Raw genomic sequence first — 16,650 nt, forward strand, 5'->3', positions numbered from 1 at the left:
CAAAGGAATGCGAAACAAAAGACGGCAGAGACGAAAGCCATAAGAAACAGAAGGGTAAAGACCTCATCATGACCCAAACACAACGCGGCTTCCCTGTAAATGAGCCGACATTTTTGGCAGATCCAAATTGCTTCTTCTTCTTCTTCCTGCTTTAAAATTTATGTGTAGAATGAATGAGTGCGGAACAACCGTGCCATCCAATTACAATTTGAGCTCTCTTAATGTACAATTTACATTATTAGAGGATGACTAATAAATCCAGTGGCCTACTTCACGATAAAAGTGGAGTGCTCAAAGCCATTGTTTCCCATTAATCATCAGAGAAAGAAACTCCATTAATCTGGTAGCCCAGTTCCATAGCATGAAGGTTCAACCATTCAAGTGCAGCATAAATTCTCTCACTCTCTGGGTGAGACTTGCTCCCCACAGTAAATGAGTTAACTCTGTTCCCAACCTCTATCAGACTACAACCTGGCACTTTCTTGATTTTCTTCTTCCTCATTGCTCTCCTTAAACCCATTGCATCTGTCAATCTTCCACAATCGACATATAAGTTGCATAGCAGTACATAATTTCCTGCATTCTCTGGCTCCAGCTCAAACAATCTGTCCGCAGCCTTCTCTGCCAAGGCGACATCCCCATGCACTCTGGAGGCACCTAACAAAGCACCCCAAATGCTTGCACCAGGCTTCTTAGGCATGCATTCTATGAATCTAATGGCTTCTTCTAGCTGGCCACACCGGCCCAGAAGATCAACCACACAGGCGTAATGCTCAATCTCTGGCTCGATCCCGTAACCCTTACTCATTGAACTGAACAAATTCAAGCATTCCTCAACAAGTCCAGCATGGCTGCATGCCGAGAGAAGGGAGACGAATGTGATGCTGTCTGGCTTCAAACCACAAGTTTCCATTAAAGAAAATAGTTCCAGTGCTTCCATTCCACAACCGTTCATTCCATATCCTCCCAGCATTGCACTCCAGAGCACTAAATCCCTATGTTCTGCCTCATCAAACACTTTCCGAGCTGCCTCAACATCGCCACACTTTGAGTACATGGCGATTAGTGCAGTCTCAACGAATAAGTTCATCTGAATCTTGTTCCTGACCGTGAACTCATGAATCCATCTTCCCTGAATTAACGCACCCGTATCGCCGCAAGCACCCAAGACATTAACCATTGTCACAGAAGTGGGCACTATCTCCTGTTGAACCATCTGTTGGAACATGAACAGGACCATTTCCGGATTCCCTGCACGAGAATAACCAGTAATTATAACATTCCAGCAAACAACATCTCTTTCAGGCATTTTGTCAAACACCTTGTGCGCCTCCCCAATTGCACCGAAATTCCCGTACATTGCTATCAAGGCAGAGCAAGCGAACACATTATCGTCCAAGCCAGCCTTCCAGACATGAGCATGCACCTGTTTCCCTTCACAAATCGACTCACAAGATCTCAGAAGGTAAGGAAACGTGAATTCGTCGGGCCGGAATTCCAGAAGCATATCGCAGAAAACTTCAATTGACCTGTGCGGGCAGGCGGACTTCGAATACCCACGAATCATCGCATTCCAGAGGAAGACATTCTTCTTCTTCTTGAAGTCGAAGAGTCGAAGAGCGTAGTCCATGGCTGCGAAGGCTGCATACAGGGCGACAAGCTGCGTGACGAAGAAGATCTTCATGTGGAGGTTGAGCCGGAACAAGCGGGCGTGAATTTGCTTCAAATGCTGAAGGTTGTCGCAAGAACGCAAGAGGGAGACCATCTCTCGGTAAAGTGTTGAGCTGTCGGTGCCATGTGGAAGGAAGGAAGGAGACGGAGGAAGTCCTTCCGAGGTAATAGGGAGGGGCGGGGAGGAGGCACGACGGCGAGAGATGAGCTTTCTTGGGAGGGACAGGTGAAGGTGCTTCGGTGAGAGGGAGTCGGAAGAAGGGAGGCTGTGGAGGGGCAGGATCAGAAGGGAAGTGGCGCTCATCGCCCCTCAACTACCAATATTTCAGAAAGGCGATTTTCTTGAAGCTGAAAAAGGCTTCACATTTGGGCATGGGGATGCAGCTACTCAGGTTCATGCTGCCGGTAAGAACATTTGAGATAAATCTGCTCAAAATATTGAACGACCCAACCATTTGGAGCAGATTTACGACACGTTCTGAGTTCGGATAAATAATTCTTGGGTAAAAGCATTTCTTCTGTTCAAAATATTGAACTACCCAACTATTTTGGGCAGATTTACTGAACACTTCTTGAGTGCTTTTGCTACCAACTAATTCTTGGGGGCGTTTGATATTTTGAATCTTTATAATTTGAAAACCAAGTTAAACTTTCGTCTTTTTAGGTAAGCGAAAGGTTCATCCTACCACCTGAAACGAGGCCCGAAGGCCCTCCCCCCCATTCCCCTTGCTTTTGGGATCCTGAATTGTATCGATGTCTGCGATATAAATGGTACACCTTTCAACTTGGATGCGGTGTCTTACCACCTTAAGACACATAAACATACCTTAAGACACATAAACATAATGTCTATGAGAATCGAACTAGAGACCTGCCTTATACAAGTTCCTAATCCGACCAATTACATTATATCCCTTAAAGCCAGGTTTTCGTTTTTAAATTAATATTTTCTCAATGTAAAAAGCTACACAAGAATTTCAAGCATGCATGATATAATGCATGATATAAGTTTGATAAACCATGGATTGTAACTGCATCTTTTGCCACATCAACAACAACATGCCGCCTTAAATTTATATTAAATCTATGAATTTCAAATATAAAGTAATCATACATCGCCCATTTCGTGACATTAGATTCACTAGATTTAAACTGCTACTTCAGATGCCTGGAAAATCACGAAGTGCACAATAATGTGGTTTAACATGGCCGAGCACATGAAAAACCAGACCCTCAAAAAGGTTATGGTAAGTTGATTAAAAAGTTATCGTATGGTAACTATGATTTGCCAAACGCATCAAGATAAATATAATTTTAGCTGCAACTTCTCGATGGCTTCGCGAAATAAATAAATAAATATATAATGTTAAATGCATTTTAATAAAAAAATTAGTGGCTCTTATAATATCAAAATTTTGACAGTATAAAAATTAGCATTTTTCCATAGGAATAGTTTGAACTAAAGTATGCCTCATATTTCGGGTGAGCGAGAGGTATAAGTATGCCTCATATTAAGTTTGTGTTTATAAACATATTATAATGCTCGTATTTTGTTTAAAATATTTTTTACATAAATTTAATAGGCCTTGTTTTTATTCTTTACCTAGTACTCAGGGATATACAAATCCCACCCATCCCCGTGTACAGTAACAACGTTTAACATTGCATGTGCACAATGAACATTCTTAACCTTCTTGTTATCTCATATCGTTGTTGTTATCTCATGCCCATTATTATATACCCGTTTCATTACTTCATAACTTATTGTCTTATACATTTGTCATTATTTTATACCTTATATATTTGTCATTATTTCATACCTATAATGTCTAACATAATAGCATGAAGTGATATAAGATAATAATAAAGATATGAGATAATGACACATGGATGAAATAACCACGTGAGCGGGATAAAAAAAAGAAAAAAGAAAAACAAAGATTCTTTGCTACTCAAAAAAATATGTTGATTATCACCATTTGCATATACGAACCAACCCAAAAACCTTACCTTTTTTTTGTTTTTTTTTTTTTTTTGCCTTTTTCCAGAAAGAAGTTCGCTTTGTTGATAATTTTAATATTTTGAAATCATGATTTTAACTCCAGCCATCTGCCTTGACTCAATCTAGGAATAATGTGACGGAAAGACCGATGGGGTAGCGAATGCGACAGTGTTCTTGGAAATATTAAAAACGACAATATGAGACATGACAAAAGATAATGATCCAAATCCAAAAGGTTGAATCCCAAGTCCAAGTCAAGTCCACACCCCCACGCGGTTTCACATGCAAATTAAGTGCCAAATATTTAGGCGCCGTCATATTTGAAAGGGTTTTCTTTTTTTCTTTTCTTTTTTTTAAGCAAATTCCTTGTACTCCTTTTTCCCTGCTTAAATTGAATGTCGAAAACTTAATTTTTTGCCTCGTCTGCAATATTATGGAACAGTTCAAGTAAAAGATACAAGTAGAGAAAGATTGGGTTGAAACTTGATCTTTGGACTTCAAACTTACCATCTATAACTTTTTAACCAAAAGGATGTAAAATTAAATTAAATTATGTAGTGATTTTCTTTTTGGGGTAAACGGAGCGTATTTTCTTCAAAGAATTAATTTGACACTTTAGTGAATTAGTAATTAGATAGAGATAAAGAAGATTACAAACACACATAAATATATATGTTAGAACTTTGTGGCTATGTTAATTAGTTCACGTAAATGAACTATAGACGAGACAACGGAATCAAAATCCAAAATGATAGAGATTATAGAGCAAGCACTCGTCTGATACAACAGTACTTTAACCAGGGAGATCAAGTACGCACCTGGAAATATTCAAATTCGATGGATCAAGACATGTTTCAGGACCTTAACATTCACATTATCATCCTCTAGAAGTAGTTATATATGAGTGACGTTTTTAAGAACATCACGAAGACATATTACATCACGATAATGTCTAATATTATATAAAATTCTTAAAATTTTCAAAAAATGTTATTTTATATATTTATTTATTTTTTTGTTTCTTTTTTGGTTAAGAGATTTTGTACATGTTTTTGACTTCATCTTTGTAATCGGAAGAGAAAAAACTGATTTATTGGTTATAGAATTTCCATCCTTTATAATATTTTTGAATTTCTAATGCTGACAATATTAAAATTCCTTCTTAGTGTAATGTTTGTTGGATGAAGAAGCAGCACCAAGAAAATTGTGGAGCGTAGACCCAACCACCACTGGTCCTATGTAAAAGCGTGTCGTGAAGGGGACAGGACGGAGCTCTCGGGCCCAAGCACTCAAATTTCTTCCTTTTTCTTCATGTTTGTTGCGTCACCAGAAAAGCGCCACCGGTGCTCATCTCTTATGTCCAGCAGAAGTTGTGTATCAAATTTGATTTCGGTCGCTTGCTACATATATATAGGTATAAGATTAGAGAGCTCCTCAGGTTGGATGCACTTTTACCTAATCCAGCGATCAAAGAGTGTTGTTGCATGCCATCATGGGCCAAGGTGCTGCTGCAATTCCTCAGGCACCAAGTCCATTATTGCTATGCAGAAGCACCATTTTGTTTTTGGGTCTGTTGGTTATTGGTGTGGTATGTGCTTGGAAGGATGAAACACCACCACCACCAACAAGTACAGCAACAAGGGGAGCAGCTTCGAGGATCTGCCTCTCCAACCAGAGTTCAGCACTTCTTCAATTCAAGCAGAGCTTTCTCAACATTTATGAATTTTACCGACCTGATGCGCTGATCTCATGGCAGCGTGATGGATCCGACTGCTGTCACTGGAAAGGAGTTACTTGCAATAACCTCACTGGCTTCGTCATTGCATTGGAGATACCTGCTCCTGATTTTGGCGATGTGATCGCAGGTATCGCCGTTGACTCTTCCCTGTTCAAGCTTCGATATTTGCAACGTCTGGATCTCAGCTACAACCAATTGAACGGTGCCATCCCGAAGAGACTCGTGGAACTCACCCACCTAACCCACCTCAACCTGTCCCATTGTGGCTTCTCTGGTCAGATCCCAGTAGAGCTGTCCCAAATGACACGATTGGTCTCTCTCGATCTCTCTTATAATGATGGCCTACTACTCCAGCATCCTAATTTCTCACAGCTTTTCAGAGGCTTAGTTCATTTGGAGCACCTTCGACTGGATAGAGTTGACGTCTCCATGAGCTTAAGAGATGTAAGCATGAGCTTGTCGTCATCTCATGACCTGCAAACATTCAGCTTGTCTGGGTGTAATATTTCTGGTCCAATGGACGAATCACTTCTCCATTTTCAGTCAATATCTTACTTGGATTTGGGGTCCAACAAACTTGAAAGTAGTATTGTTGAAGGTTTATGCTCGCTTGGGGACATCACTTCGTTAAGGCTTCGTGCAAGTTTCATGACCGGGCCAATTCCGCCATGTCTTTTCAGTCTTCCCTCTTTAAAGGAGTTGGACCTCGGTGGCAACCATCTCAACTCTGGAATCCCCAACCTGCAGCTCAGCCAGATCGCCTCCTCTCTGACTGAACTGGACCTAAGTGGCAACCGACTAACTGGGAGCATTCCCTCATCCCTCTTCAACCTCTCTTTTCTAGCAACACTAGACCTCAGCCACAATCTCCTAACAGAGAACATTCCTTCATCCCACTTCAATCTCCCTTTCCTAAAAAAAGTAGTCCTCAGCGGCAATAGCCTAACTGGGACCATTCCATCATGGCTTTTCAACCTCTCCTCCTTAGAAGAACTAGACCTCAGTAGCAACCGTCTACTTGGGATTCCCTCATCGCTTTTCAATCCAATCTCATCGCTAAAAACAGTAGACCTTAGTGATAATTTCCTAACTCGGAGTGTTCCCTTGTTGCTTTTCAACCTCTCCTCCTTAGAGTCACTAGACCTTAGCAACAACTACCTAACTGGGGTTCCCTCGGTGCTTTTCAACTCAAACTCCTCCTTAACAACACTAGACCTTAGTCACAACAGCCTGATAGGCAGCATTCCTCCCTTCTTTTTCACCCTTCCTTCCCTGACGAAACTAAACCTCGGAAGTAATAAGTTCAGCGACCTGCTCGCCAACTTTGACAATAACCTATACTCCCAGTACTTGGAAATCCTTCAGCTTGATCACAATTTTTTGAGTGGTGATATCCCTTCTTTCGTCAACAGGCTTCGTTCCGTGAAAAACATTGACCTTTCTTCTAATTGTTTCAATTTTACCATTGATCTTTCCTTCTTTTTTAGTATCAAGGGCCTTTTTGCATTGGATCTTTCCAATAACACAAGGCTGACAGTTGATTCATCTTATTCCAGTGACGATGCACAAGGTAGTTCCAAGGATTCTCCTGGGATTCGATCTTTAAAATTGAATTCTTGCAATATTCAGACTTTTCCTAGATTTGTCTGTAAACTTAGCAATCTTGTGTCTCTAGGGCTCTCCAACAATAACATTGAAGGGGAGATACCATTTTGCTTGTGGGAAGTTATTCATTTTGGTGGTCTGGATCTTGATCATAACAAGCTACATGGTTTTGAAGAGCCAGCCCAGGGGATTACAGGTTATGGCCTTTCGTACATGTCTGTCTCCAATAATCGAATCCAAGGGGAAATTCCAACTTTCCTTTGCAATTTCCATGACGGGTGACATACCGGATTGCCTTTTTAAAAGCCTGGAAGTACTGAATTTGAGAAAGAACAAACTGGGAGGCCAAATTCCAGATCAATTCAAGGCAACATTTGTCTACTTTGTCGCCTTGAGTGACAACTTATTCACTGGCAAAATTCCAAAGTCTCTCTTCAATGGCTCATTTTTGAGGGTCCTGGATCTAGGAAACAACAAGTTGAACGACTATTTTCCTTCGCAGCTAGGCAAAATGAAAGAGCTGGAAGTGCTGATTTTGAGGTCCAACCATCTACATGGACCTATTACACAGCAAGAATTTCCTTGGTTAAAGATCTTCGACATATCTAGCAATTACTTTTCAGGGTATCTCCCACATGAGTTGTTTCGAGGTTTCAAGTCCATGATGTCAGGTACCCCGGAGCATAAAGATGAGTTAATTCAAATGGTCGGGAGGATCGGGATTTCGGGACTAAATTTTCCACTGGAAGTGCTGAAAGTTCCACTCGAAGTGGAGGAAACAATCAAGGGAGAATATCGTTTGTTTAAAGAAGAGGTCAAGAAGGAGTTGATTATCATAGACCTATCTAGCAATAATTTCACAGGCCAAATTCCTGAAGAGATAGGGTCCTTGACATCTTTATACGTATTAAACATTTCTAGAAACCATCTAGTTGGCTCCATCCCTGAATCATTTGGAAAGTTGCAGCAGATGGAGTCGTTAGATCTCTCTCACAACCAGTTATCTGGAGTTATACCAGAGGAGCTATCTGTACTCACATTTCTTGAAGTCTTGGACCTGTCATACAATGACTTGCATGGGATGATACCTCAAGGAAACCAGCTCAGTACTTTTCCGGCATCTTCTTTTGAAGGAAACCCCAAGCTTTGTGGACCACAGGTGAACAGATCTTGCTCTCATGCTGTAGGAGACGGCTCTCATGCTGGAGCAGATGGTCTGGTTGAGGAGGAAAACAAGCAAATAAAAGAGAAGGGATGGAAGTATGGATCAGTAGGATTCGGTTTTGCAGTTGGGTTGGTGATCACAACTCTCCCCTTCTTGTTCATGAACAGAGCAGCAGATTGGTATCGGGATCGAACTGACAGGATGATAGACTTCATCCTTCAGTGGGTTTTCCCTTCTCGATTTGGTAGGCGTAGGCATTGAGCGGTCAGGTTCTCCTTCTCATGAATCAAGATCGGCTCCAGATTTCTGGTGCTAATGAAGTCCATCTCGGTTGGCAATGGCAATGTAAATTCAATAAAGTAAATTCACTGAATCCTCCGATGGCGAAAAGCTAAATTTGGCCTTCACGAAAATGAAAGGCCTTTGTCGTACACTTGATCAAAGTGAACGTTACTTGTATGATTTAAAAATTAGAGATGCATAACTACGACCGTTCACTTTTCTCCTGTAGATGACATTCAGGGTGACGCCTTGTCACCCTGTTTCGTTTCTAATTGGAATCCCACACAGCAGAATGCATGAGCTCGTGATTTGGTTTTAGAAATTGGGTTTGGGTCATGTCTGTAATATACAGAATGCTAAAAGTGAAAAAGGAAAAGAAAAAAAGGAACAACATTTTTTCACTTTTCAAAAGGGAAATGCAATTGCTTGTTCCATATGATCTCCACTAACAAGGGCACCGTTGATTGTTTTACTTTTTATCATCATTCCTAATTGCAGATTTACTTGGATTAATAATCGTATTCACATGTATTGAGCTGTCTTAGAAATACGTCCAAGTGTGAAAACGGACAGAGATCAAATGAAGATCCCACTAGGATACATACAGAAATAATGGAATTCGCATATGTTGTGTCCAATAACTGACAGAAAGCCGATGAGGATCTGCCTAAATTTACATACAAAATGTTGGATCCAATCTGATAGCAACATAACAAGAAAGAACACAAAGGTTATGTTCTAGAAAATGTCTACAAGACAAGCAAATTTGAATAAGCGAATAAGAAAGCAGCAGTTTGAGCTGAGAAAACAGCAGTTGAAATTATCGAGATATTCCAAAACATCTAATCCCAACTCCAACTCAAGTCCACGCACTCCATGCAGTTCTTTAACTCCACGCAAGGATTCTCTTTGCGACGATCTAGCCAGTGGGGCAGCCACATCTGGGCTTAAAGATCTAAAATTTTCATGTTTCTTTATTTTGAAAATAATGTCTTCATTTATTTGCTCATTTTATATATACCGGTGCCCTTAAAGATGTAAAATTTTGTGAACCAATGCCCCTTATTCTAAAATCTCTAGCTCCGCCATTGTTGTTTTGAAATATTTGATACCCGTCATAAACACTAGCTTCGAATTCAGAAAAGAAAACAGGAAGTCGTCAACATTCTCACTTTCACAAAAGGACGGACAATTAATTGCACTTTAATCCTTCTCCACAAACAAATCCACCAGAAAGAGAACTATTAGTTTACTTTCCTAATCATGATTTTAAGTCATATATTATGCTTTGTGAATTGAAAGTGCGTTTACCCACTTTTTTCTAGAAAAAAGCAAGTATTATGGGAGAATGCAGGAACCGCGGACTAATTGATGCACCAATCTTGTAATTCTGGAAAAAAAAAATGGAACGCTAAAATAATAATTGGCCTCATAGATGGCTTACTTTTTAAAACTAATGGAGTTGCATGATCTACAGGGGCGGCATAAAAAAAAAAAAACATGTTTTCGCTTAGCCTTTATACAAATTTTGAAAAAATTTTGTTGGTTTCTTGTTAAAATTTTGAAATTATAGTTCAGCTCCTAATGAAAAATTATTGACTCTGCCCCTATGTGTGAATTTATGGGTAAATGGGTAAAGAATGTTCTTATTTCATGTCTGAATAAGCTGAGACTCATTACTACTCAGAGCCACTTATTTAAAATTCAAAAGGTTCTTATTTCATGTCTGAATAAGCTGAGACTCATTACTACTCAGAGCCACTTATTTAGAATTCAAAAGGTTCTTATTTCATCTCTGAATAAGCTGAAACTCATTACTACTCAGAACCACTTATTTAGAATTCAAAAGGTTCTTATTTCATGTTTGAATAAGCTGAGACTCATTACTACTCAGAGCCACTTATTTAGAATTCAAAAGGTTCTTATTTCATATCTGAATAAGCTGAAACTCATTACTACTCAGAGCCACTTATTTAGAATTCAAAAGGTTCTTATTTCATGTCTGAATAAGCTGAAACTCATTACTACTCAGAACCACTTATTTAGAATTCAAAAGGTTCTTATTTCATGTCTGAATAAGCTGAGACTCATTACTACTCAGAGCCACTTATTTAGAATTCAAAAGGTTCTTATTTCATGTCTGAATAAGCTGAGACTCATTACTACTCAGAGCCACTTATTTAGAATTCAAAAGGTTCTTATTTCATGTCTGAATAAGCTGAGACTCATTACTACTCAGAGCCACTTATTTAGAATTCAAAAGGTTCTTATTTCATGTCTGAATAAGCTGAGACTCATTACTACTCAGAGCCACTTATTTAGAATTCAAAAGGTTCTTATTTCATGTCTGAATAAGCTGAGACTCATTACTACTCAGAGCCACTTATTTAGAATTCAAAAGGTTCTTATTTCATGTCTGAATAAGCTGAGACTCATTACTACTCAGAGCCACTTATTTAGAATTCAAAAGGTTCTTATTTCATGTCTGAATAAGTTGAGACTCATTACTACTCAGAGCCACTTATTTAGAATTCAAAAGATCCGCGAAAAGTGCGATATCTATTAAAAGCTGACCGAGGAATTCTACGAGTAGCACTGAAATGGGGTCGATTTCCACATTATCCCAACTAGATGTGATTCTGGATCTTGTGCAAGTACCATATAAACCTTGATTTAGCAACCAGTATCTGATCCAAAGCGTGTGAAAACCTCTACCGTAATGTCTCAAATTAATGTAATTAGACATATAATTAGAGCGGGCACATTAAATTACAGCCCAATAAGAAACGTTGGGACGGTTCACTGCATGTAGAGTATACGTCGGGTAACCTATTCGTTATCCCATCCGAATGCATTAGTATTTAATTCCTTACTTTACAGAAAGTGCTCCGATCAAGGTATAAAGAGGATATGTTCCATCTATCTAAATCTTGATTTAAAAATACGTTTAAATTGGTTTTTTGTTTCTAGATAGTGCAAACTGATTACAATCTCAAATACCAAGCGAAATGATGGTTCTTATAACTAAAAAACGCACCCAAAAAAAACATTTCTTTTAAATGTTTCATTGTCCTAATTCTTAATTTGGTATAAATGTATCGTTGTAGAGAGAGAGAGAGAGAGAGAGAGAGGTGAGGATTTGCTCACTTGGAGTTGGAGAAAATTAATGATTGATATAGCAATAAAAGTTGTGACATGGAAAAGAATGGTGCAAGCACCTACCATTTGACCATTTGATTCCGAAAATGATAAAAAATGAACATTATAATTCGACTCATTCTTGAGGTCGGGCTTGAAGAATGTGAGACACGTTTTAGATCATTTTTTTTATTAAATAAGACAACAAGAAAGTGGTGATAGATTATGAGAGAAAAAAAAAGGGGATATTGAATCTTGAGAGAGAAAGAATTAATAAAATTGGAATGCATTGGAGAGAAGAAGTTTTTTAGATATAAAAGCAAATTGTAAAAACAAAATAAAAAAAATAAATATACTAGACAGCAGCACAATTAAGCCGAATAAGAAATGTAAGAAGGGAGTGGATAGATGAAGAGGAGTGAAAATAGTACTATAGCCAAAAAGAAAAGTAGAGATATCGTTTCTATATAGGGGACAAGATGCAGGTATGGTACGCCAACCCTTGATTCATGGAACTCACCCACCTTGACCTGTTCTTTCGCCTGTTCTATGGTCAGATCCCAGTAGAGCTCGGCTCTCCCAAATGGCACACTTGGTGACTGCTTAACTGGAACCATCCCATCATCACTTTTCTCACTCCCTTCCCTTCCCTTCTTGGAGTTTACTAGACCTTGGGGTATAATAGGATCAGTGGTTCACTCCCTGAATTCTACAACCCAACTTCAACTTTGGAACAACTTTCAGTTTGGACATGTCAAACAATGCTCTCACAGGTGCGATACCTGATTGTTTTTACAACATGATCGGACTGGAGCTGAGAACAACTACAGGGACAAATTCCAAGTGGATTCATGCATATACAACTCGTCAACTTGAAAGGCAACTTTCTTACTGGCAATTTTCCAATGTCCCCCTCCAATTGGATAAACATCTGATTACTGATAGGATTAGAATTCACATTTCCTTACAATCTTCACAATCAATTTGACATTTCACTTTTTCTATTTGTTTGTTTGTACTCCGTTTAAGAGAAAAAGGAGAAGTAAGCGGAGCAACCAAAACTACAAGTACGAAAAAAAAAAATTTAAGATGTTAACCGGTTAGGCATGTTGGAGTAAATCAAGGGCGGGGACTGAGGGGGGCCATGACCCTTCTCATATTTTCAGATTAATAAAATGCTACTTGTAACTTTTTAAAAAAATTAATTAAACTTATATAAAATTTTTGAAAATTATAATTTAATTCTTATATAAATTAATTATAAAAATTATAAGAAGATGTTTGAAGTATGATTTGATTGGATTGGTGTCAATAAACTTTAGGCGTGTATTCCATGAACAAACAAAAAAAGGAAATTTAAAAATTGAAACCAAACCAGCTTGCACCTCCATCGCTACTGTTGCCGACATGTGAAGGGGGGTTGGCGGGGTTTCGTTTGCATGTCGCAAGAGGACTCGGTCATCCCTCCGGTGGTCTGTTGTATGGATTGGTCCGGTTCGGCGTTTCAATCGCAATGACAAAAGACTTGTTTAGCTTCCAAAACCAACATCTTTATATTTTCCCTCATGTATAAGATTGCCTTTGAAATGGAAGGTTTGAAGATTATCACACTTAAAAACAGTACAGCGGACAAACGTTTGGCGGCTTTTATCTACACTTTTAAATTCCTCTTGTTCTTTTTAGTAGACGGGCATCGCTTAGCACCCAGGTCAATGCATGCCTTAAAAAGATTCCGACCATCTCCATACTCTAGTAGGTTCGTGCCATGCAAAACAAGACAATTCGAGTTCAATTTGAATAATCTTCTGAATGGACCCGATTAGCTGCATGCTTGATCTAGATCTGAAGACCTTGCGAAATGTAGTAGCTCGATGCCTGGATTCCCTAAAATTATTTACACAAGAAGAATATTGTCTGGGAGAAAATTGATTAACCAAATTATACTTGGATTTTTCTAAACCAATATAAAACATCTTAACTTCTTTAGTTTTAAAATAAAAATAAGGCAATGCAGGTCAACATGCAAGGGTTTATTCTGGCAGCCAGCCAACTAGGGGACAGAGTCAGGAGATTTTTTCTTATGGAGCTCAATCTTTTAAAATCTTTATCGAGGCCAAATTGTGTTTTTGAAAATTCTTAAACGGGTGAAATAGTCGTCCGACAACAAAGGTTGGTTGAGAGGGCTGCTTGAAGGAAGGAGAAAATGGCGTAAAGAATGGGGAATGCTGAATCAGATGATTGACATCTGCAGTGAATTGATACCGCTTTAGGTGTGTGGGGGGCTGTCTGCTGCTCAGGAATGGAGGCTCAAATAATAGGTTCATAGATGCCAGCACGAAGTGAAGGAGGTTTCTTCATCAATATGTTAATGGTTTTCATAGTGTCAGGGATGCTGGGTGAGGGTATCCAGGATTCAACTACTTTATTCTGATGTCCCTATATAGGTTTAAAATGCAGCTCTGATGCAGGCACGAAGTGAAGGAGGTTTCTTTATTTCTGTTGTCCGTATGTATAAGTTCCTTTTGGTGCGGCTCTGATTTTGATTGTTGTGGTGAGCTGAAAAAGCTGCTCCCTGTACATATCAATTTTTTGACAGTGAGAATGTGACCAGAAGGCTCTGCAGGCCCTACAAAACCTCAAGCTCAAAATCCTACCCTGTTTATTCTGACAACTCGACTGAATACAACGCTCTCCTTGGCATTCATTAATCTTCTTTTTGTTCCTATACAGAAAAAGATGAAAATCCTTTCAGATGCACTTCGTTTGGGAACTGAAATGAAGCGCCATGAAATTCTGCTTCCAATCAGCATGCAAGTTAGAATCTTGATCGAAATATTTACACCCAACCAGCCATGGAAAATCGTGGTTACATGCATCCAATATGCAGATGCATATTTTTAACCCTTCAACTAAACCTGGTGAATGATATGAAATTTACAGGTAACTTGGAAGAAAATATGGCGAGAGGAACAATTTCACGATTATGAGAAAAGCACGCAGCAGTCGAGCCAAATATGTATTAGCACTCAGCATTTCATTGCGAAACCTATTGTGCCTTACAGATCAGACACAATTTGCCGAAGTAGCTGTCGACGACTGAGATCTGTAAATTAACGTTAGCTTTTACCAAGCTGCTTGTTGCAGTTGCTTTATTCCCCAAGGAAGGAGACGGAATTGGACTCAGTTGCAAAAGGGCACACTAGTGAATCTGAATTTGACTTGCTGGTGATCTGAATATTCTTAATATGATTTGAATATTCATGTTTTTTTTTTGGTTGGGTACTTGCCTGTCCACTGAGATTATAAATGTCAAGTCCAATTCGACTAACGAACATATAGGGATATGATTATTGGGGTTCACAGTTGCACTAAATCCAAGATAATTTACGAAACCTCATGACACTTGACTCCACTCTCTGTTAGGATATCCTTACAACTTCGTAAGCGATGCTTTTCTATGGCCTGTTCAAGAAACTCACTAACTCACATTAACCGCAATGGATATAACCAGGAAAATCAACTTAAGACAAGAATTTTACTACGTTAAGACGAAGTTGTAACCTGAATACAAACTCGATCCCATTTGAAATGCTTATCTATATGAGTGAGTGGGGCAATTTATCAAATCCACTTCTGATTCAAAATTATTTTCATATAGCGATCCAAACTACTGCAGAAATGAAGGTCCCTATTGGCCGATATATGTTTCAATGAAAGAGGAAAATGAACAAACAAAAGTGAAAAAGGGTTAGGAATATAAAGGCAACAATTCAATCGAGCTGGCCATAAGAACAGTATGCGGAGATGAATGAGGGCAAAAAAGTTCAATCAAACCGATGTTGGGAATCGATCCCAATCTGGGTTTGATCCACTTTTGTTATTAAAAAAGAAAGAACATGTTACTTTGTTATGACTTCAAATTTAGGTGGTCACATTTCTATTATTATTGTGAACATCACCCTACATGAGCCGAAACACGTCATATGGGTGTAGAACCCAAATAAGTTTATTATTTATATTTTTAATTTCCCAAATCGATTTAAAATCATTTAATTTTTTTTATTAAAAAAAATGAAAGGTAAGATACACGGATATGCAAGAGTGGGTCAGTGGCCTGTACGCCAGTGTGTTCTGTTGGTGGTTGAAACGACACGGCATTAATATCGATATTTTGCTCATATATATATCTGATTTTTCTGAAATCCAATTAAATTTTGTTACGCTGAAATATATTAATGTTAAAAATAAGCTTTTAAATTAAAAGGTGGTCCTTTTTTTATATAAATGAAGAGAGTTAAGAGGATGTTTAAAGTATGACTTGATTGGACGGGTGGCAATAAAATATAGGCGTGTGTCCCAAAAAGTATGTGCGTCTGACGTTGGTGCAAATTACGATTTTTATTAATAGCATTGGACCAACCCTGCAACCATAAACCTTGACTCATTTATTATGTTGAAGATAAGGCCGGGTTGGCAAACAGCTAGGGCATCCATGTAACGGTGCAGAGAAGTCCCCAAGCCCAACCACTGAGGATAGTGAGTTAAAGATTTTCATAATTAATAACATTCAACCAAATAGCTAAGTGTTTTTTTCCGCCAATATTCATTGAGGCTACTGGCCCTCGATCCACAATGCTTTCATCACATATATGCAACCCAACTTTGTTTGTGAACAGGAAGATATTCTTTTCAATTTTTTAGTTTCTATCGGTTTGGAGCTCATACAAGTTTATATTCTTTTCAATTTTTTAGTTTCTACGTCAAGTTAAAATTATAACTTTATTTTTTAAATTAAAAAACAAAACGAAAATATGCTATCAGATTGCCACGAAAATAATGGCGCAAGGCCAAACGTTACAAGAGGAAGGGGAAATTTTGTAGTTTGGCTTGTAATTCTCTGTTTAGACGGTCGCTTCGCATGGCTACCGTGTCCGACAGGGCAACCAAGACAAGTTCGACAATGAAATACAAATGGAGTCCATACAAGTTTTCATTCCTTTTATTTTCTATTTTACGAATGAAGTTAAAATAATACATTTAAAAAAAAAT

At 38.6% G+C, this 16,650-nt stretch overlaps 3 protein-coding genes across 3 annotated transcripts; 2 read left to right on the forward strand and 1 right to left on the reverse strand.

The window, feature by feature from the left end:
* Window positions 1–310: 310 nt before the first annotated feature.
* Window positions 311–1,975, reverse strand: LOC116262675 (pentatricopeptide repeat-containing protein At5g43790-like). The gene has a single exon (XM_031642158.1). It carries the CDS (start codon window positions 1,973–1,975, stop codon window positions 311–313), a length of 1,665 nt encoding a protein of 554 aa, XP_031498018.1.
* A 3,142-nt stretch (window positions 1,976–5,117) lies between these two features.
* On the forward strand, window positions 5,118–7,301 carry LOC116261987 (LRR receptor-like serine/threonine-protein kinase FLS2). The gene is made up of 2 exons (XM_031640959.2): window positions 5,118–6,981; window positions 7,087–7,301. Exons 1-2 carry the CDS (start codon window positions 5,166–5,168, stop codon window positions 7,296–7,298), a joined length of 2,028 nt encoding a protein of 675 aa, XP_031496819.1. The 5' UTR covers window positions 5,118–5,165; the 3' UTR covers window positions 7,299–7,301.
* A 226-nt stretch (window positions 7,302–7,527) lies between these two features.
* On the forward strand, window positions 7,528–8,442 carry LOC116261988 (putative receptor like protein 25). The gene has a single exon (XM_031640960.2). The coding sequence runs from the start codon at window positions 7,528–7,530 to the stop codon at window positions 8,440–8,442; it is 915 nt and encodes a 304-aa protein (XP_031496820.1).
* The last annotated feature ends 8,208 nt before the right edge of the window (window positions 8,443–16,650 follow it).

Source organism: Nymphaea colorata, chromosome 10 (genome assembly GCF_008831285.2).
Source record: "Nymphaea colorata isolate Beijing-Zhang1983 chromosome 10, ASM883128v2, whole genome shotgun sequence".
Classification (NCBI taxonomy): Eukaryota; Viridiplantae; Streptophyta; class Magnoliopsida; order Nymphaeales; family Nymphaeaceae; genus Nymphaea; species Nymphaea colorata.

What these genes read in the sequence shown, in the direction of transcription:
- LOC116262675 (XM_031642158.1), bottom strand. Translation starts at nt 1,975, where the DNA reads ATGAGCGCCACTTCCCTTCTGATCCTGCCCCTCCACAGCCTCCCTTCT.
- LOC116261987 (XM_031640959.2), top strand. Translation starts at nt 5,166, where the DNA reads ATGGGCCAAGGTGCTGCTGCAATTCCTCAGGCACCAAGTCCATTATTG. An exon ending in TTCCAGTGACGATGCACAAG is followed by an intron (nt 6,982 to 7,086) that starts GTAGTTCCAAGG and finishes TTGTGTCTCTAG; the next exon opens with GGCTCTCCAACAATAACATT.
- LOC116261988 (XM_031640960.2), top strand. Translation starts at nt 7,528, where the DNA reads ATGAAAGAGCTGGAAGTGCTGATTTTGAGGTCCAACCATCTACATGGA.